This window comes from Harpia harpyja, chromosome 1 (assembly GCF_026419915.1).
Source record: "Harpia harpyja isolate bHarHar1 chromosome 1, bHarHar1 primary haplotype, whole genome shotgun sequence".
NCBI lineage: Eukaryota > Metazoa > Chordata > Aves > Accipitriformes > Accipitridae > Harpia > Harpia harpyja.
The window spans coordinates 60,411,598-60,433,330 of record NC_068940.1 but is presented as its reverse complement, the minus strand read 5'-3'; the positions used below and the strand labels follow the sequence as shown (position 1 = coordinate 60,433,330).

The window sequence follows — 21,733 nt, the reverse complement described above, 5'->3', positions numbered from 1 at the left end:
TTAGAGTTGTGCATCACACCGCTGACTAGCCCTGAAGATACCAACAGGATTCAGTGAAATCAGTGAGCACTTGCCTGCTTAAACTTCACTTTGTGTTTAAGACTTTCAAGGTCTGAGGTTGCTGGTGTTTAGTGTTTATTTGCACCTAGCCTGATCTTCTTTCCCGTAGCTCATTCTGTGTGATGGTCCAGCATTTCAGGTATCCAATTACACCCCTCAGCAGGAAAAGAAGAGCTGATGAGTAGGCACATACTGGGCTAAAGGCAGAAGCAAAAATCATTCCTCTCAGGTTCCTCTGTGAAATGCTTGCTGTGCCCAGGGCCATATACTAACTCACTGCAAATTTCAAATAAGTCCATCAAACTTGACAGTTTCAGCAAACCTCTTTCCTTCCAAAAAAACCCTGTTTATCCTATTTGCCTTAACATGAAATGAAAGAAGAGGATGGTTATAAGCAGCACATCATCAGCTGTGGTAGATAAGAGACCATAAATCTTTGATTTAAATTGGTCCGTGTGCATTTTTGCAGTATCCACATTAGGTAAACAATATTTCCAGGGACTTACAGTTGCTTACACGTAGATCAGGAAGACTATAGTGGGGAAATTTTTCTTAGAAGTGCTAGGCAGTGGCAGGCATATCATTCCCATCACCAAGGTACTTTGCTGTCTTTCTTTTACTGCCTTCCCTTTCCTATGGGACAACAGTGGTTGGACTAGAAAATCAAAGCAATGTTTGCTGCCCTCAAAGGCTGCCAGAGTTCTGCCATAACTGTGTAAACAGCACCAAAGGAGCAGGTGAGTTTGTGGTATTTATGTGCTAAGTCTTAAGGCAGTGAAGACTTCCTTTGCTGTTAAAATGGTAGATGTGTGTTTGAAGACCCACGTGCTAATTATGACCCAGACTTTGAAAAGGACACTTGTGCAGGGTTAGCTGCTCTTTTTGGGCAGCAGAAAAAGGTCTGACCTTTCAGCAGCTCATATCAGATGGAGTGAGAAGACCCAGGGAGTGGCACAGTTACAACCCTGTGGTTCAGATGTTGAGGGAGATTGTTTGGGTTTTTTTTTTTGCCTTGATAATCTTTGAGTTTCTGTCACTGTGAGGGCCCCAGTAGGCACAGTAGTAAGTAGCAGCATCGTCTGGAATTACATCTTTTATTGTAAGAACACACTGGTTCTGGCCAGGAACTTTTTCAACTATGTACCTGTGTGCTTGAAAGCCCCCTTCAACTGAAGTTTCCCCTCCTGTAAACAACAGGAGTCTCTCTGGATCTTTACCCTCCTTCTGTTGATACCAATGTATGATGGTGCCATCAAAACCTGACTCTAATGTTTGAATTTCACATGTCATCCGTGCAGTTTTTTGGAACTTGGTGATGGATATAGGCTTCTGCATGGGAATTTCTTGTGCAAATCCACCTAGGAAAGAGAAAAGAAGAAATGATGTCATTAAGTGGAATTCAGAGATTTGGGAAGATGCCTGTTAGCACAGCCATGGGTGCCTGTGAGGAAAGTTAAGAAAGTAAGGAAGGACTTACAAGACCAGGCGGCTGTGGCCACAAGCGCTGCCAGGAGCAGCATGATTGCTTGTCACGCTCTACTGTTGTTGAGAGTCAGAGGAGGGTGAAAGGGACCCCAGATGGGGACAGTGTTGTGTGGGAGGAGGAGGTGACTCTGTTGAGTGGTCTCCAGTGACAGGTCTTCTGTGCACAAGCAGATGGGGCACATTTGCAGAAAACCCTCTCCAAACTGGCAAATGCTAAAGTTGGTTAGAAGGCTGTAGTCCTGTCTGCTTTTCAGGTAAATACGAAAACCATTGGTAAATCCAAGGAATGTGGCCCTATAAAACTCAAGCTAGAGCCACTGAGAAAGGGTTGCAAGTGAGAGCAGCTCCAGCTGTGTATCAGGACGCAAAGGTTTCGGCCTGGAGGTCACCCAGTGGGTGCTGAGTGCATGCCATTGCCCGGAGGAGTGCAGATTGGTGCACAGTGCCTGACTGGGTGGGAGGCATTCCCCCATCCTGTTAAGGAGCTCCTCTTGCTGCTTCAGCTTAGTCACCCAGCTGCAGCATGCCAAAGTGCCCGGGGTGCCCCCGTGCTGGTGCTGCCCTCCATCGAAGCAGCTGGAGGCCATCAGCCTGCAGCGACCGGGGCAGCTGCACCGCGGGGATGTGACTCCGCTCCGGGAGGAAATGCTCAGCCGCAGGTCTTCGGTTTCAAAGTTCAGTTGAGATGCAAACACTTCTTGGAAAGGAAGACTGGAAAACAAAAGCAAGCCCGGTAAGGGCTGCCATCAACAGCCATCGCAGAGGGGCATCTCGATGAGCGGGGCTGGTGTCATGGGGCATTTGCCTGTGACCAGTGAGCCCGGGCTGCAGCTCAATGGGCATGAGGGAGATGAGCTGCTTCGGCCTCCCTCCTGCTGGCAGTTGGCCACATGCAGCAAGCTGGCAGTAAGCACATGTTGCTAACTGGCTTGGAAAGGTGCCCATGAGCACAGGGCTCCAAGGAGAGGCAGGCAAGGAGAGATACCTGCTTCTGTGTGGTGGTAATGGAATGGGTCCCTCTCTTCCCAATAAATAACTGTGGGAAAGTCTGTTTAATTTTCTTTTAGGCCACCCTGAGGGGAATGAGGAGAAATGACTTAAGGACTGGCAGGCACAACAAAGTGACGAGGAAGAAAGAACTATGAAACATACTTTAAGATGAAGGGAGGGACGTGCAAGGAAAAGGTCACTCATCCCAGCAGCATCCCATGCAGTCACTTGTGTGGGCAACTACAGTTAATTAGAGTGAAAACTGCGTTGGCAATTGTATCTTGAGGACCTGAAATCAAGCCCCTGTTGCCAAAAATTAGCAGGACGTGTATAAAACAGTACCAGTAAGTTGCTATTCTTCTGATCACACAGCAGAAATCTGTCAGGCACCTGATCCCAGATGAAGAGTAAAGGCATACGGTAGCAACTGGATCTTACACAATTTAATGTCTAAATTACAGACACTGTTTAGGTTTTGTACAGTAGCTTTCTAACACAGCAAGTCTCCCAGTAGGAATAATTACAGATCAAACTTGATGGTGTCTATGCCAAGAGGACACATGCAGTGGCCAGAGTCTTTTTCAGCAAAATACTTTTCCAGGTTCAAATTTTCACCAAACAGACTTGTCACTGATGACATGGCCAACATCAGCTTTGCAGAGATCTTCATTATCTAAATAGCTTTCCCTTTGTAAATCCATGCTGACTACTCCTGATCACTTTCTTCACATTCACGTGTCTGTAAATGGTTTCTAGGATTAGTTGCTCCATCACCTTCCCAGGGATTGAGATGGGGCTAACCTGCCTGTAGTTCCTCAAATCTGCTTTCTTGCCTTTCTTGAAAATAGGAGTGACATTTGCTTTCTTGTAGTGTTCAGGAACCTGTACTGATTGCTGTGACCTTTCAAAGATAAGTGAGAGTGGCTTTGCAAAGGCATTGGCCAGCTGCCTCAGCGTTTGTGTCTACATCCCATCAGGTGCCATGGACATATGTATGTTCAGTTTAAGTAAGCGCTCAGTAACCTGATCCTCGTCCACCAAGGGTACGTCTTTCTTGCTCCAGGCTTCCCCTTGGGTCTCAGAGGCCTGGGATTCCTGAAGGCTGGTCTTACAGGTGAATACTGAGGCAAAGAAAGCATTGAGTACCTCAGCTTTTTCCATGTCATTTATCACCAGTTTCCCTGCCCTATTCAGCAGCTTTACCCAGTCTTTCTTTTGCTGCTGATATACTTGTACAACCCTTTCTTGTTCCCCTTTCCATCCTTTGCCAGATTCAACTCCAGCTGGGCTACTGCTTTCCTAAACTCATCCCTGCATGGTCAAACAGCAGCTCCATACTCCTCCTGGGTCACCTGTCCCTGCTTCCACCTCCTGTACATTTCATTTTTATGCCTGAGTTCAGTCAGGAGTTCTTTGCTCATTCATGAAGGCCTCCTGCTGCCTCTGCTTGATTTTCTACTTTTGGGCTGGACCTTTCTTGAGCTTGGAGGAGGTTCTTGAATATCAACCTCTTCTCTCCTGGGCTGTATCTGATGGGATTCTTCCAAGCAGTTCTCTGGAGAAGTTAAAAGTCTGCTCTCCTGAAGTCCGGGGTTGTGGTCCTGCTTTTTGCCCTGGTCCCTCCTCTCAGGAGCCTGAACTCCACCAGCTCATGGTCACTGCAGCCAAGGCTGCCCCTGACCTTCACATTCCCAACCAGTTCTCCCTTGTTTATGAGTAGGAGGTCCAGCAGACCATCCTTCCTTGTTGGCTGCTCAATCACCTGTGTCAGGAAGTTGCCATCAACTCACACCAGAAACCTCCTAGATTGGTTGGGAGGAATCCTCACATCCCACAACGTGAAGACAGAAAGCAGGCTGACTGAAGTGAACATCTGAGTTCACAGGTACTACAACCTATTTTTTCAAATAACTAAGGAGGCCAGAAACATCTATAACAAGGTGTTATATACTCAAATTGTACCAAAAGTTTAGCAAAAACAATGTTCAGAGCCTGTGGAACCATAAAACCACCACTATGAAGGTATTTGTGCTCATTTTTGAAGATCCAGACGCATTAGAGGAATATCTCACAGGATATTGAGCATGTGCACTCTGTCCTAATTCAGGAACTTTGTGGCACAAAACTATCTCAGTTTTCTGACTTAGCTGTCAGGCAAATGCCAGCTTCCCTAGAACCAGTCTTTGATCGTACAACCTGATTTGTAAAACTCAGTACTCTTAACCCAAAGGGTCTGGGAGTCTCTGCTTGCCACGGATGAGGATTTCTGTTCTGTCCTGGACACATCAGGTGAGAAATCGTGACAATAAAATTAGGTTTTCTGGGCTGCTGTAGGAATTTGTAGTGACTGAAATGCAAAGGAAGACAAAAGAGAGATATGAAGGAGGATGTGCAAGATCACCTGGTCTTCTCTCCTTTTATATTCATGGTTTTTTTCAAGAGAAAGCACTGAGGGGATGGAGATACGTTTCTCTGCTTGCTCCAAGGATTCTAATAGAGAAGAGAAATTTACAGCTAACATTTGTTCGCGCACACAGACTGCCCGTGTTCACTGTCAGGTGAGTGCTTTCGGTATAATCAAGCTTTCATTTTAAGAGCAATGTTTCATATATTTACCCTAAAGTGACTGGAAGTCTCCAGTTTCTGGATATTACAGATATGTGTGGTACTGAAATGATATACGGATTGTTAACATCATATATTTAACAGCTGTCACAGGGTACTGTTGTTTTTCCTATCCTGCTGAAATGAATCTTGAGAGAGGGGTGGAATAAGGAAGTATCTGAATTTTTAGCAAGTTCAGAACTTGCGGTTCAGAGTGCAAAGCACCTTTTTGTACAACTTATCTTTGCCTGCCTAATGCTGTGATGCCTTGATAAAACCAATAGGCACAGTAGTAAGTGCCAGAATCCCTCGAGGTTAAATAGTCTATTGTGAGGCCATAACGGGGCTCAGTAGGATGTTTCCAAGCTTGAAATCTTCTTCTATCGCCACTGTCATCAAAAACAGGTGACTGTCCCGACAGGTACAGTATCCTTTTTGGCGGCTCTCCGGGAAGATGCTTGTACCAGTGCATGAAGGCATTGGTGCTCACTACGCACACCATGTGGGCAGAGCTGCCCTTCACCTGCCTCTGCAGCTTTGGGGTTTGCACTGGCACTGCCTGTCCATCTCCACCTGGAAGGGGAAGTGGAGAAATTGTGTGAGGGGAAGAAAACACTGGAGTTTGGAGCCAGGACTGTATTGTCCGCATACGGGAAAGAGAGGGGAGAGGAAAAAGGGCTTACAGGACAAAAATGAAGTTGCAAGAAGGACTGGAAGAAGGAACATGCTGCCCGTGCGTGTTAAACCTGGAAATGAAATAGAGACAGAAATGTTATAAAGCCCTTCAGGTGGAGAAAGCATCAAATGACTGGGAGGAGGAAGTGACTCATTTGGCATATCCAATGGTCGTTCTTCAATGTGCTAGCATTGAGGGGGTTAAATTTACCAACAAACAAGCTAAACCACAGGAGTAACAGTGTAGAAAGGACCTAAAATACTCAATCTGAAATAATTTTTCTTCACCTGTCTACTACATTCCTCTCAGACTTACCTGCTGAGCACACACATAAAAACTCATATTGTTCAATCCGGCCCTTCCCAAGGATGTCTTCCTCTCCTCAGACACCCCAAAACTGGCCCAGAAGCATGCGTCACCAGCCTTTCCTAGAACATACTGCCTGCTTTGGTAGCACAAATGGGATAAGTCATAGTGAACTATCATCTCTTACTCTTACTTAAAATGTCTCCAAACCATCTGGTCAGCCTTATCCATCTATCCCAGACATGGTTTGTCTCCAAGATGTCCTTCTGGGACAGCAATCCAGCTCCTCAGGGCCGGTTCCTCTGGCAGTAGTGTCCTGCCAGCAGCAAGGTGGTTGGGCACATACTGTGCCCAAGTGCCTGCCTTCCTTGATGATGGGGTTGTAGCAGCAGATAGGAAAAATACAGCTGGCACCTCTTTTCCAAGAGAGCTCTTGTGGCTGTGGCAAAGCCAGGGTGAAGCACGCATGTCTCCCAGCCAGCTCTTTGATGCCCTCTGCTTTTTCTTGTACTTTCCCTCATTTCAGAGCCCTGAAAATGTGCCCTGCAAAGACTTCATAACAAATGGTCCCTTGGGCAGCAGCCACCACACACCACGCTCTTCCCTGAGAAAGATTTCTCATTTTCTGACCCCAAAGAGATAATCTACTCTGGATTTTTTTTTTTTTTTAGGTCTTTGTCAGTAGCAGTGTATACAACTAAATCTCATCTCACAACTAGTACAGAAAGTTCATATTCTTCTGTTGTCCTTGTGATAGATACATGAATTTGTGTCAGGGCCTGTAGTGTAGACATATCTACAATGAAAGAACAAAAAAAAATATCATAAGCATGGAGTTTACTGACGTGAAGACTCTGTCTTCATTATTAGTCCACTTAAGTGTGAAAGCCAGAGAGGAAGATATCTTCCAAGGCCAAACAAAAGCTGCAAGAAGAACCTGCAGCAATGATGTTTTCAGAGAAGATGTCTGGACCTGTAGGAACTTAGGTAATGAACCCTGGATGCGGGATGGACTGCCATTGAGGAGATGAAACGGTGCACTTGAGTTCCATGAAACACTCACATGGACATGGGGTTGTGAATACCATTGCCACAGAAGTGAAATTTCCCTGTGGCTCTGCTCCCAGCTGTCTGGCTGAGCAGTGCTGTGTCACCACTTCCATATGTTCCCTGCTTTACTTTGCAGCTTTCTCCTGTAAACAGTCTTCACAATCCTTTCTCAGGGCCATCTTACCAGGTGTTGCCCAGTGTAACAGATCCTTGCCTATAAGAAGGGGTTCTAAGGAGTGTCGGTGTTAAAAGCAGTCATTGTCATCATAACCATTAAGATGGGAGCGACCGGTGATGAGTATCACCAGTATCTCCATCGTGACCTGGATCTGAAGGCTCCCAGGCTAGATCTTCAGTGCAAATATCCTCCTCCTATGCTCCCTCCCTGCCATTGCTTCATTTTTGCTAGCTCACACTGTATTTGTGAAAGTATCTATGTTATTCAGAGATGATCTGTGTTACTTGTATAATTCAGCTGTAATACCATCACCCACAGGAGTGCTCCTTTTCCCCAGCACAGCACGTTATACCAGCTGAGTTGTAGCACACTGCATTTCTTCACTTTTCTCTTTGTCTGTTATTTATACTTATGTACTCAGCATAAACCTGTTGGGATATTTTAAAGGCAGGAAGGTGCAATTGTGGTTCTCTGCATTTGACGGAAAGCTTGCTGCTCAGGGTACAGGCAGCTTTCTGTACAGACTGCCTGTGGTTTGATAGTTCTGTGGGACTGCCGGTAGGCACAGTAGTAGGTACCTTCATCATTGGAGTTGATGTCATTGACTGAGAAAGAGCAGATGTTTTCTCTGTTCTTCGAAGCAGAATACTTATTCCTATAGGAGTTGTCATCATAAGAAACGTGTCCTGCTCCAATAAACAGAATCCGTTCGGGAGCTTTGGAAGGTATATGTCGGTACCAATGTATATATTCAGACTGGAAGTTAGATATGCCCTCGGCTCTACAGTCAATCCGTGCAGTTTTACTTTGCCCTCTGGTAATGGCTATTGGAGTCTGTTTCAGAAGCACTTGTGCTCGTCCATCTAGAAAGAAGGAGAGAAAACAGAACAAACACTCTTAGCCTGCTGTTCATTCACACACGTAAATATGGGATGCCTCCTGCTGCTGCCCCGCGCTGTGCTGTGGTGTTAAGGGGAACCTACGAGACCAGGTTGCAGCCAGGGCCAGGAGCGGGAGCAGCAGCATCCTGAGGGCTCTTGCTGGTGTCTTGCCTCCCAAGGAAGGTGACAGCTCTCCTGGCAGGGCTGAGGAAAGGAAATGACTCACTTGGGCATCATCTGGAGAGGCGGGTGATGTTGAGATAAAGCAGCCTGACTTAACCCTGCTAAATGCTAATAGTCACATTATAGCTTTTTCACAAGTGGCACAACCTCACCTTCTCTCTCACATGCACACAATTACTTTAACTAGTTTACAAAGTAATTTTGTAGTCTGAAGCAAATTTGCCACTGCTTTTAGACTAGTTGAAAGCTGCTAAACAATGCATGGGGTCCTACACTTTACCTGAGGTCCAGTGCCAATAAAAGGAAAAAAAAAAGAACATGGAGCTTAATGAATTTGAGGGGTTTCAAATTACTGCTCATCACACAGGTTGAATGCCAAAGACCAGGAAAATACACAGCAGCTATTTGGGAGCTCAGAAGTAGTATTGCTGCGCTTGAGACTACTTCTTGTCACAGGTAAGGTGAGATGCTATACCCCAGGGTGGCATCTCCAAATGCTGGGTATTATGCAAAGAAACACAAATGCTTTACAGCCCCCATAGGCTTAGTTTGAACTAAAGATCATTAGGGCAAACAAAATATAGAAAATATTCTGTGCAATTCAAAGTCATTGTTCAGAGGCAAGGTCGCTGCTCGTTCCCTTGGAAAGAAAAACTAATTCCCCTTTCTCTGTTGTCGTAATGTTATTTTACTTATGTCAGCCATTTTTTCCTTTTTTCAGGGATTTTCATGTAGATCCAGTAACTGCTGTCCTACAGTTGTGACAGGAATTCGATCTTTCACTCTTCTGTGAAATGCAACCGCTACCCCAGTGCTCAATGTGCTCTGGACACCCCATACTGGAGACCGGTAATACTGGGTCCTTGTGGTCCTGTGACTTTATCTATCAGTTGTTTGGTCATAAAGAGAAAAGGGGTGAAATAACTTAAATTAATGTCTTTCTGTTTGCAAAACAGAAATATAAATATGTGTTGTATAGTTGCTGTTTGTTTTGCAGGTTTGCTGCAGTGTTTGATGAGAAGCCCCACTGAAGTCAATTAAGAGACTTGTGCTTTAACCTAAAGGAAGGTCTGATCAACTCCAAACGGAAAACAAAGAGAAATTAAAACAAGATTCTTTACCAGCAGAGAAGTACAAAATGGGTATATTACATCTGCAGTCCTGAGCGGTGCTTCAAGTTTATTTTCACTTATACCCTTCTATTCTGCCACACAAATGATGTAACTGGGGATTTATTCCAAAGATGTAGCCTGAAGGGTAGTAGGAATAGACAGGTTTTTTCTTCTTTTAGCTAGCCCACCCTGCTGTCCTGTAAACCCACCCCGAGGCAATCCAGGCAGACCTATAAAAACGCCCTTTTAGTTGGTAAAGTGAAGTAACAGCTCTGCTGGTGCTGGCTGTAGTGTGTGTGTCTGCAAAGCCTGCACTATCTCAGCAGCGTCTTTGGTATCTGGCTGCCTGTACAGTGTGTCTGATTCAGGGCTGATAGGGAAAGTAGAGTGGGGATGTTCCTGCATGTTTTCAAACACTTCAGGATCTGGTTCAGAAAGCAGAGCACATCTTTGTGTGGGTCCCCTATGGCTTTCTACTGCTGTGCATCCCACCTAGCACAGTAGTAGGTAGCAGAGTCTTGCAGAGTTACTTTGCTCACTGTCAGGGTGCAGACAGATTTGGCAGTGTCCTTCTCGATACTAAACTTCCCCTCATCGGACTTGTTTTCGAGGAAGAACCTGGAGGACACGTAGGCAATGCGCTTGGGAGCTGCATTGGGCCTCTGTTGGTACCAGTGAATGAAAACATTATCAAAATCAGTATCGGAGACGTGACAGTTGATTAGCACCGTTTTGCTTTCTGGCTTGGTGATGGATATGGGGATTTGCTGCAAGACTTGTGCAGAACTGCCTGTGTGAAAGAAAGAGAAAAATTAGAGGCATGAAGCTGAGATAAGAGAGGGTCCACTTTGCCACTGGCGGATGTGCAGGCAGCGGGGTGCGCAGGGCACATACAAGAAAAAACAGCTGCCAGGATGAAAGCACTCAGCAGCCACATTGTCACTGCCCTCCTTATGGCTTCCTTACAGGGACAGGGTCAGGGCCAGACTCAAGTGGGGGTGAAGCAGATCTGAGCAGCAGAAAACCATCCAATGAGGCTGTGCCAGCTGTGGATGTGTTAAATAATGATGCACAAGCCATTTCCTTTGACTAACACTTAAGTAGAAGGCAAACAAAAAACCCAGACCAAACCAAAACCAAAAAAACAGCCTTGTAAGAAGAGATCTCACTACTGAGGCAAACATTTTTTTTTTCTTCTATTTTTCTGCAGGGAATTTGTTTGGATGATGAGTAGAGTCACCTTTTTTTTTTTTTCTTCAACATGATTACAATGTGCTAGCTTTTAAAGTCAGTTCTTCATATCTGAATTTTTAAGGTACACTGGCTACCAGAGGATGGAAGAGCAGAGATGCCCCTCAAAAGCAGGCAAAATTGCTGCCCTAAATCACTGAGATCAGGAAGTCTTTCTGGGAAATTGCTGCTGTGTGTTTGTTCATTTGGTCTCCTCTAGGAACGTGCTGTTGCCTGCTGCTGGAGGCAGAGTGCTGGGCTGCACCTGGCAAGGAGAGACGCAGGGTTAAACTTTGATTCGTTCTCTCACAGGTAGTGCAACTCCCTTCCTTCCAGGTTAGTCATCTAAAGCAGGCAAGCAGCACTTTTATGCTATTTTTCACAACTTGTCACCCTAATGAGTTTCTGCAGGCGAGCCCAGCCTGGCAAGCAGGACCCTGGAGTCAGGTGAGGTTTCTAGCCCTTGGGAGCACAGAGGAGATTCCTCTGGCAGCTGCCCGATGGTCTTCTAAGGCTGTGCGGCCCCAGGAGCCACAATAATAGGTAGCCTCTTGCTGCTTTGTGATTTTATTTATTGTCAGAGTACAGACGGACTCTGTCCTCACCTTTTTGGCCCAAAAAATATCTCTGTAAGATTTTTCATAAAAATAAGGAACCCCTGATTGCATGTACAGAATGTGCTTTGGTCCTTCTCTGGGTTTGTGTTCGTAGCAGTGGATGAAGGTATTCAGAAAGTCTGACCCAGAAAAATGGCAGCTGATCCACGCAGTCATTTGCATGGCTCTGCTCGTGGAAGGTTTTGGCTGCCTGAGGATTTGTGCAGCTCCATCTACAAGGGGAAGCAGAGAAACAGCACTGTCGTGACAGCAGTGACCAGCCCCAGTCTCCCAAGCCCCTGCGACTCACATCTACAGCAAAGGGCTGATGCAGCCAGAAGCACCTGCAGCAGCAACTTGTGCATCGCACGATGTCAAGCCTGCCTCCCTGAACCAGCCAGGAGCAGAGTCCGTCCCCAGCAGGAGGGAGCAGGGACCTAAGGAGAAGAAACGAGTGACTCGGGTTCCCGTCACCCAGTGGCACCTCCTTTAAATGACTCAGGCTTTTTGGGGGCCACAAGAGATCTCTTCCATCCACATATGGAAGTTTCTGCAAGTGGTGGTACCCTGAAAATGGATACGACCACCCACAGCAGCTCCCAAAATTAATCCCTCTGTGAGCAACTACAGCTTTTCTTTAAGAAAACTGCCTTGTGATCAGCAGCAGAGACTGTAGTACCACAGTCATAGGCAAGATGCTTCAGCAGTTCATTGCCTCACTCAAAATAGGCCTTATTTGTTGCCTGAGTTCCCCTTGCTTCATTTCCGCCTAGATATATCTTTGCTTGTTGTAGTGAGAGCCCTGTTCTCTGAGATTTATCCCCCAGATATGGTACTAGACAGAGATCAGCTTCATTCCTTAACTCTCTTACTGACTGAGGTGTTGGAGGCTCCAAGTGTAGGATAATTTTTCATCCCATGACGATACCTCTGAAGCTCTTCTTTTAACAATTTGTGCCATTCATTTTGAACCTTGAACATCAAATGGGATCCTGTAATATAACTTCTACCTGAAATACCTGTTCCTACGGCAAGTGTGTGGAGTTACCCAGTACTGCAAAGGAAGCTCCAGTATTTTCAAACTTTTACTGACAGTTCCAGTAATTAAAAAATCATAAATATGTATCAAAAGCATGCCTGTCCAGCAAACATCATCCATTACCTGGCCCTGCAGCTGCTGGTTCCCACTTCACTGAGAAGGTGGGATTTTCCTCTGCCTGTCAGGGGCAGCTGTCTTCATACTCAACCATTTCCCATGGTCTTGGTACCATTACAAATTTTAGCAGGCTAGAATCTATCTTTAGCTCTCCAGCTTAAATGGAGATGCTTTATAGTATAAACTTCTATGATGTCTGCAGGGCATCAGTAGTAATATGCTCATTTTTGTGTTCTTATTATGTTCTTAAACCTGCAAGAGAGCCATTTTTAAAACATGCTTTCTATGCTTCTCATAAGGTTTACTATCTGATTTTCTAATCAAAATAGTGTACACTTCCCAAGCCAGATGCGGCGTGTGGGCCTAAGTATTTTTATATCATCTGGCATTAATCAGGCAAGCCAGAATCTCATTTAAAAAAAAGTTCAGTACTGAGATCTGAAAACCTGCTGATGAACAGCCCTCTCCCCCAGCTATCTCCCAACTCTGCTGCTTCCTCTTCCAGACTGTCTGAAAAATAGGCTTTATAATGACAGTTTACTGATACTGATGCTATCATGTTTCTTTGTTTTTAAAGTAGAAATCAGTTGCTTACACAAGACACAATTTTCCCACCACCATGAAATAATTCACACACTTCTATTTCTGCCCCCAAATTGATTGGAGTTTCCCATCCAAAGTCACAGGGAGTCTTTCCACTCATCTCAGTGGGATTTCAAACACACTCAAATAACTGGAGACAACCTACACACAGAGAATTTTTTTTTTTTCAGCCTGGCCTAACTCCTATCAGCTTCTTATGTTTAAAAGAGTTTCTGATAAGGAAAGCAACAAATCAACCACTTTTTACAAAAAAAAGGTCTTGACTCTTTCTTCCTGCAAACCCAGAACTGTGCTGGTGGTTTCTCTCGTACATGATATAAAATCATAATGTCATCAGGGGCTTTGTATAGGTCCATACAGCTCAGTGTTAAATGACCTATTAGGTACAAGTTTGTCCACAAGCAAGTCTGACTTTGAATGGCTTAATCCAGCTCAGCGTAGAGAACCAGCATGTGGTTTTGATGAGCCTGTTTGAGCCTTTTTTGAGATATGAGTGATCAGGGCTCTCTAACAGGTGCAACTGAATTCAATGTTGGTCGTTGTTCTGATTTCAGCTAGGAAATTTTAAGTTAACAATTTAAGCATGCTTCCTGCATCGATACATCTGATAGGTGTATCACAGCAACTATGAAGAGAATGTAAAGCCATTCAAATGCTCAGTAATCAGTTAGAGTGATTAATAAGAATTTAGGTAACTTAAGGATTGCCTTCCAACAGTCTTTTTGTAGATGCTTCTATCTTGACAAAATATTCACCTTCAGGGCTGTCTTCTTCCTTTGCTCAAAACTTACAACTTGTTGAGAAGACATGAAATTTCAGGTCAGCTATTTCACCAAGGCAGACAAGACGAGGAGGTGCGCCTTGCAAGGAAGGAACTGTAAAGAGGTGCATGAAAGCATTATTCAAATTTTAGGACACTTTAGGCCTATCTGGAACACCAGGGCCATCTCGAGTAAGGAAAGAGTCCACTCCACACCTCAGTCGCCCTATCCTGTTGCTCCCCACTGCATTGGAAACACCTGAATGCAGGTGCCTTCCTTCCCCGGTGCTTTGACTGTGGCTTTGCTTCCTTTCTACCTTTCTCTTCTTCCTCTCGTTACTTGTATCTGCTGCCATTCAGGTCAATACTCAAGGTACTCCTGACTTCAGCAGAGTCAACCCAGCCCTTTCCTGGGAGCGTAAACCACCCAAGGTGCAGGGAAAGCCAGTCATTTCCACTCTAGCAGGAGCTGAGCGGAGCATGGGAGAGCGCTGTGGCTGTTTCCTGTACAAATCCTACCAAAGTAAGGGGCTCTTCCTCTCCTTTCTGCTGGGCTTTGGCTGAACGGTCCACCTTGCAAAGTGCTGAGCACTCACACTGACCATACGTCAAGAGGGAGTCACAAGAAGGGGCTCTAGCTCCCACCAACAGTGAAAATCCCATTACCAATACAAAGTGTGGGAAAAGTACCTTCTAGAAGTGCAACTTTAACATCAAAGCAACTCTTTATCATTTCATGGTGTAGCACTTGCCATTCATAGCTGTTAGATCTTTAAACAGCATTTTGTTGGTTTCCTGTCTTAATGGTAAAATAGTCAGAAGTGAAGGCCTGTTGCAATTGGAAACGACGTTTGTGGCTTTCTGAGTGGGCTAAAAAAAAAATATTACGTGAGTTTATTTTGTAAAACTGCAAAAAGCTGCAAGATCAACAGCAGTGCTGCACTGGCCCAGGACTTGCACATCACTGAGCCTGGAGACATACATGTCAGAAGTTTCTTACCTTGCCCACTCACATATGAGGTGTAAGAGGCAACACAGCCTGGAAAAGGAAGATCGACTGCTCAAATATAGATCCTGGTCCACCCTTCGGTGCTTGCTGGAAGGTGTAGACAAACACAGGATAAACATGGGAATGGAGTTCTTCGCAATTCAGCGTCTGAAAAATATTCACCCTCTGACTCAATGATTTTTTTTTCCCTTAAATCTTTGCTTTATAAAAATAATATGCAATAAAGTACCAAATGCTTTGTTCAGAAAAACCTAAATCTATATAGCCCCGAGCAACTTCAGAAGCACTGGCTTTCTCTGTTTCTTATTAGTGTTAGTTAAAAATAGTTTTCAGAAAAGGACCCCTTTCTTGTGAATCTCCCGAAGTGCTTTGCATTCTTTAGTTGTTGCAGGAAAAAATGGTAAACCTTTTCTTCTGTGACCTAGAAGAGTAAGTGAACTCAGTGTTAGTAGCCCTTGCTAGTACAGCAAATTCAGGCTGTCAATCAAGACAGTGTCCTGATCTTGAGGTAAGCCAGGCTACAGCCCATCACTTCCCCTTGGAGATGATGGCAGCTCCATTTTGGGGACTGCTAAAACTAGATTTCCATAGAAACAATATAAGAAATAATCCTACGTGGAGAACAAGATGGACTGCAGGATCTGACAGGTGTCTTAAAATTTCACTTCTAGTCCTAGAAACCTTTGAAACAACTTCATAAACACTGCTGAGACTGTATCATTAAGTACCATATTTCTGTAAATAGCTCTTGTTTGTGCTTGACTTTTATCTGATAAATAAACTGTAGCTTAGCAGCACCTCCCAGCTGCTTATCAGCTGTGTGGCATACCTCACATCACTCAACAGCCCAGGAAGGAAGAGTCAACAACCTAGGAAGGAAGGACAAGATGCTCAGCATCGTGCAAAGTAGGATACTGCTCATTGACTCTCCCAAAGACTGCACTTTTATTGAATTGCCCTGGGGTAGCAAGAGGGATCTGCAACAGACAGTGCTACATGGCTCCTAGGATAGCCCCTTGGAAATCACAGGCACTATGCAGTCCCTCCTGCCCAGATCTTCAGCTGAAGATAGTTTGAAAAGGAGTCTAAGATGGAGGTGGTTTTCTCCCATAAGGATTCACCAGCATTTACTGTGCCCTTCCCTATTTACATCTGGAAAGCATTTTGCTTCTTCAGCCCTCTGGATTTTGCATCCGTAAAGTTCCTTACCTGGGGTAAAACTTGAAAACTGCCACGGGACCTGCAAACTCGGCAGTTTCATCCAAAATGCCCTCCTGTTCCCTAGTCATTTACGATAGCACTTCTCCCTTCCTCGTTCTCTCCCTCTTGGATGCCCCTAGTCCCCTATCAAGCACTTCCTGGCCTTTGTGCTGGCTGTTCTCCCATGTCTAGACAAATAGGCTGGAATGTCTCTACACAAAAAGTTCACAGCATTGTGGGGATCTTTCCTCTGCAAACACATCACTGCTGTAGTAAATGGCCGAAGGTTAAGGGAACGGCTGTGGGTGCAGTCCCACGCGGGCAGCGGTACTACCTGCTGACTTGGTTGTCCAGCTCGTGCACCAGCAGCATGCAGGTGTCTGTGTGTGTGTGTAGACCAGATATTTCTTTTGGGGGAAACCTGTGTCCCAATTAACGTCAGACCCAGAAAGGGTGATACAGACCAGCCTCTTTGGGTGGGGAGCGGGTCCCAGGTGACATTTGGTACCAGTGGATGTAGGTGAACCATGACCCTCCAGTTACTTTGCAGGTAAATTTGACAGTGTCCTCTGGAAATGGCTGGGCTGTGATGGAGACTGGCACCTGGTCCAGGTGGAGGGCCCAGAGCACACCTGGAGGGAGAGAAGGGAGGATGCAGCAGCAATGAGGCTGCAGCAAGAAATCCTCATCCCTGGGGTCATGGGGGTATTCTCAAACCACAGGCACCCCATCCGTGAGGAAGAGGGACTGAGGCGTACTCCCTGCTTCTGCTGGCAAAGGCACGTACTGCTGCACAGTGTGAGGAGGGGGAGAAATGGAAAACCTTATCTCCAGCGCAGGTTGTATTGCACATGTTTCTCAGCCATCACACAGGGGAATCAAGCTATTTGTCCACAAGTTATCTGCCAAGTGTCATTTGAGCTTGGGACTTGGTTAATAGGATATTGCTGATACCAAACCACACAATTAGGCTGGGGGAAAAATGGAAGTGTGATGTAAAACTGAGAAGAAATATATTCTGACACCATTAAGAATAAGTAATACATACAAATTCCTTCCAAGGCAAGAGACTAACTTGGATGGTTTTCAAGGGGCCCATAATTTTTTCTAGTTCTGCCACAGCTCCTCAGAAAAGAAAGTTCAGACATGCTGGGATAGTTCAACCCTAATGAGACAAAAAAATTAAAAAATATATATACTGATACCTTGCCCCCTCAAAAAAAGCAAATGAATTGGTGAAGGGACAAGTGATGGTTTTTTACAGTGTTGGCTTAATTTCCTGTTAAAAAAGAGGCAGAGACGGGGGGTGTTGATGTGAAAACTTGGTGACGCCATTGGCAAGTGCTGCCTGTGCCTGCAAGCCTCTAACCAGACCAGGTCACTGCACTGTTGTCCTGCCCAGCAGGCACCAGCATCTTTCTCTGTTCTGCCCCTCTGTGCCAGTGTACAGCTAATACCAAGCCCCCTCATTACTCTCCTGGATAATCACAGACAACTGGCCAAGGGACAGGTTTTTGAGAGCTGGGGAGCACCCACGTGGGTCTCATTGGGCAGAGATGTGCTCTGCTTTCCTGGCACCCAGCCCCAAGCCAAAGGCAGCTCTACAATCACCTTTGTACAAGCACCATCCTCCTCCCTTTCCTCCAGCCCTTGCTGCTTGTGCTGCCTGAGCTTGTGAGTGCTCAGACATACAGACAGCTAGCCTGGGCATTTTCTAACATACTTAAAACACTTGCAGGTCAGTCTGAAATTGAGTGGGACAACATAACAACGGTAAGACGTTCAGCGCAGCAGGACTTGATTAGGAGAACATAAATAAAAATAGGAACAATGTCCTTCTACCCTGTAAGAAATGTTTTGTGCCCAAGATCATCTCTTTTTCCACAATACCATTTCACCTCTTCCTGTGCATACTGCCCTGCCTCTCATCATGGGGAGGGAGCACACAGCTCCTGGTAGCTAATATTCCTCCCACCTTGCCGTATAAAGCGCGGCACAATAAGTAGGTTAGGCTTCCCCTCACCCCAATAAAACTCCTGCACCATCCAGTGTCTGGGACATCAACCAGTGAAGACGTTGGTGGTGTTTTGCTGTGCAGGCCTAGTTTTCTGTAAAAAAATAGTGGTCGAGGGGGTCACACACACTGTGTAACTGTGGTCTCACCATTGCATGCATTGTGTAGGGATGGTTCTCCAGACATCTCCTTCCTCCTGAGGAATGGCTTCACGTTCTGGCCGCTTCGTCTCTGCTGGCACCGGCATGTTGGTGAGCAGCTTGGTAAAAGGGCACTGCCGGGGCCTGACCTCAGCCCCCCTCTCCCTTGTCTCAGGCCAGCTGCAAAAGCTCGGGCTTGCAGTGGTGGAGAATACCCATCCCTGCAGCGAGCTCAGCTGGGCACATAAATGCTTGGTGATACCCAGCCAGAAACCTTTCTGTGCTGAAGTGCCTGACTGGAAAAAAACCAAGAGTAACTCTTCACCCTTTCCCTAGTCTTTGTCTGTTTTGCTCATTGACTGAGAGCATAACTCCCCAGGGGTAGAGATGGTTTCACAGAGCATTCTTCTGAAGCACCTAACACAGCAACGGGTCAATCACAAACCAGATATAAACATGACAGCAATCACAATAACTGAATTAATTTCCTGCTAAATGTTCATTTTACTACATGGGGGATCCTGATTAAGAGAGTAGTCCTGAGTTTTGTTCAGAGACGAAAAGCAGCCTGGTTCCTGCCTGGAGTATTGGTAATCAGATTGTGTCTAGTAGGCAAATGAGAAAGGGTCAGATTAAACATAAAGGAAACATTATTTTCATTGATTGGAAAAAATGTTTAGGAGAGGAAAGTTTGGACATTTTCAGGACTAAAGCAAAATGTCTGATGAGTGCACGTGCTACTCACTTTGATGTAGGAAAAATACCATTACACCTTGAAGCATGCAAAAGAGTGTACCAAAAGCTTATGCACTTATTTCCAGTCACATTCATAATCAGAAGGAAAGACGGTGGCATCCCACGTTAATCTGGGCTCATTAATAGCCATGCGCAATCGGAACTATAACATCACTGCCAGCTTCTCCATCAGCGCTGAAAGCAAAGATATTTAAATCTGCTCTCTTCAAAGTGAGCACAAACCTCTGCAGCCTTCAAGCATTCAGACTGCGTGAAAGGAAATAATCAATTTAGAAACCTGTTGTGTTAATGAAAAACTACCACAACATTCCCTAACGTGTTACCCCCTGAATCTACCTCCAGAGTGATTGCATTTGGCGGCCATCTGGTGATGGACTCAAAGCAACTGACCACACAAATAAACCATTCAGTACTTCCACAGGGCATGAGGGTTTGCTCAAAAGAAGGGCATTTCTGTAAGAGTAAAATCTTTGACTAGCAGAAGTAATGTTATGTAAAACAGATGTTGTTCATCTGCTCATTCATGATGCAAATGTAATTATATTAAAACTTCAAACTCATTCCCCTTCCTTTCTTTACTAGGAACAGTTTGAAATCTGTCAAAAAATGGTACTGTGTCACAAACACTAAACCTGTCAAGCTCTGCCAAGAGCATTTAACCCTGGAAACCAAGTAACTTCATCAGAACATCTTCTCCTGTGCTGATAAAACTCGCTGCCTGTTGTCTACCAATGTTCCCAGGGCTGATGCAGAGCAAAGAGAACTGATGTCAGGCCACATTTAGGAGCCTGATAACCTTAAGGGGAGCCAGAAGCCTCTGGAGCTAACAGGAACCTCCTGTGTTGTAGGTAGAAACATATTTATACTACAGAATTGCAATTGGATTGGAGCCAGCCTTGCATTTCAACAGCTTCCCACTCTACATATTCTCAGTGTGCAGATTGTCTCTGGGTGGGAAATAGGCTGTGACCTTCACAGGAGGGACACTGGTGTCCTGAATAGGACCTGGGTTTGAGGAGAGGTAAAGTGGTGGCCCATTGCCCAGGGCTTGGTACTAGTGGATGTAGCTGGAGCTCGAGCCATCAGCCCCTTGGCCGATGATGCTCTGCTGTGGCTGCTGGCTGATAAAAGCCAGATGCTGATCCACATGAGGGGCTTGCAGCAGGTCTGGAGGCAAACAGGAGAGAGAGCGGCGGTGAGGAGATGCTGGCTGGAAATCCATTTTTAGTCTCCCATCCTCCTACCAGTCTCAGCACCGTGGCTTTCCCTGGCCTGGAGAGACTGGGATGGCTGTCGGGACAGCAGCACTGATCCCTCCCTCTGGCCCCAGCACGGAGGCTGAGAGCTGGGTGGGAAAGGGGGGACATGGCCCCAGGGCTGCCACAGTGAGGCTAAGGGTGATGATGGGCTTTGCTGAGCAGGAGCAGACATGCAGAGGCAGCCAGAGAGGCATCCCTTTGGGAACTGGTCCCTGTGGGTATGTTTGGGGGGGGTCTCTGCTGGCTCCCACGTCCCCTCTTCCTCTTTCTTTCATTCATATAAAATGCAGAGCAATGCAGTCCTCAGGTACTTTAGTATATTTAAATATTGATGGGACCTTTTGCAGAAGCTGGGCATGTTACAGAGATCCTGAAGGATAATGTGCCTCACTCATGATTATAATCACAGTTAGACCCTGAGTGTGTCTGGGCACTTAACATTCGCTAATACCCATATGTCCCTCACCATTGCATATCGTCTAGTCATTTTGGTTACCTATTTTTGGTTGGATACTGTACATTTTCTTAATTTCTTCTCCTCTATTCCTACATGCTGCCGTTGAATTTCATCTCACAGATAGATAGCTGCAGTGACCTTCTGTCTGAGGACATACTGTTTTGTTACAGGGACATGCCAACATTTATCATTTGTTTCTCCAGCTTGAAATGATATTCCTTCTGCTCGATCTCTACATTGGTTCCTATGGCTAGTCTAATGGCCAGGGCTGAGGGGAAGGAAACCTGGTGGAAGATGCCCACAAACCATCCCTGGCAGGTAGGGTTTGCAGACTGGAAGAGGCTTGTGGCTTGGTGCCCACTCCCACACGGCACAGGAGCAGCACTTGCTGCCTTCCTTCTCTCGCTTGAATCCTAACAGGACACGGGTATCTTCTCATGCAGAGACAGAGATTTGTCTGCATGGAGATGGCTGTTCCCCCAGTGAGGTCAGAGCCTCAGAGATGGAGGTGGAGCCGCTTCTCTGGGGCCTTCCCTGGGAGGACTCAGTGCTGACTCAGGGCTCTGACCTGGCCATCACGTTACAAAAGACTTCAGCATTGCTGTCCTTGTGTCCCTGGTTTATAAAAGGGTCCTGCTCCAGGCTAATGGCCCACAGCACATCTGGAAAGCGAAAAGAAAGCAGTGATGAAGAGGCCATAGTTACAAATATGCCCCTACCTGGGGCAGCAATGTCCACCCCTAACCTGGGTTAAGTGCAGCTGGGGTTCACAGGAGGTGAATCTGCCTCCGGAGCAATGTGTGTCGCTGATGGTACAAAGGAGAGAAGTCTCACACCGACGTCTTACACTCGCTGAGGAGTACCTAGATATGCTGCAGCCTTGGCAAATCAGTGCACGAGCTTGCTGCGCATCCATACTTCTCTGACCACCTGTGGACCATAATTTTCTCTTCCGTTCCCTAGTTTCTGCATAGTAAAGCAATTTTTGCTCTCTGGAATATAACATTACCTTGTAGGGCATCAGACAC

The 21,733-nt window shown here is 45.8% G+C and overlaps 2 long non-coding RNA genes and 3 gene segments (V, D, J or C); 2 read left to right on the top strand and 3 right to left on the bottom strand.

Annotated features, from left to right (window-relative positions):
* Nucleotides 1-1,032: 1,032 nt before the first annotated feature.
* LOC128154059 (T cell receptor gamma variable 9-like) lies at nt 1,033-2,058 on the bottom strand. The segment is given in 2 exon segments: nt 1,033-1,418; nt 1,538-2,058. Coding segments are annotated over 2 exon segments (429 nt in total).
* Nucleotides 2,059-3,248: 1,190 nt separating this feature from the next.
* LOC128145833 (uncharacterized) lies at nt 3,249-8,261 on the top strand. The gene is made up of 3 exons (XR_008236606.1): nt 3,249-3,649; nt 4,976-5,093; nt 8,193-8,261. It is a non-coding gene; the product is annotated as an uncharacterized LOC128145833 (long non-coding RNA).
* On the bottom strand, nt 7,723-8,396 carry LOC128145796 (immunoglobulin lambda variable 1-47-like). The segment is given in 2 exon segments: nt 7,723-8,212; nt 8,333-8,396. Coding segments are annotated over 2 exon segments (465 nt in total).
* Nucleotides 8,397-9,133: 737 nt separating this feature from the next.
* Nucleotides 9,134-12,674, top strand: LOC128145818 (uncharacterized). 2 transcript variants are annotated; one of them, XR_008236603.1, is made up of 4 exons: nt 9,134-9,262; nt 9,411-9,555; nt 11,092-11,202; nt 11,467-12,674. It is a non-coding gene; the product is annotated as an uncharacterized LOC128145818 (long non-coding RNA). The 2 variants fall into 2 exon arrangements; XR_008236602.1 differs by having other exon boundaries at nt 10,841-11,202.
* On the bottom strand, nt 9,549-10,698 carry LOC128145801 (probable non-functional T cell receptor gamma variable 10). The segment is given in 2 exon segments: nt 9,549-10,315; nt 10,420-10,698. Coding segments are annotated over 2 exon segments (360 nt in total).
* Nucleotides 12,675-21,733: the final 9,059 nt, after the last annotated feature.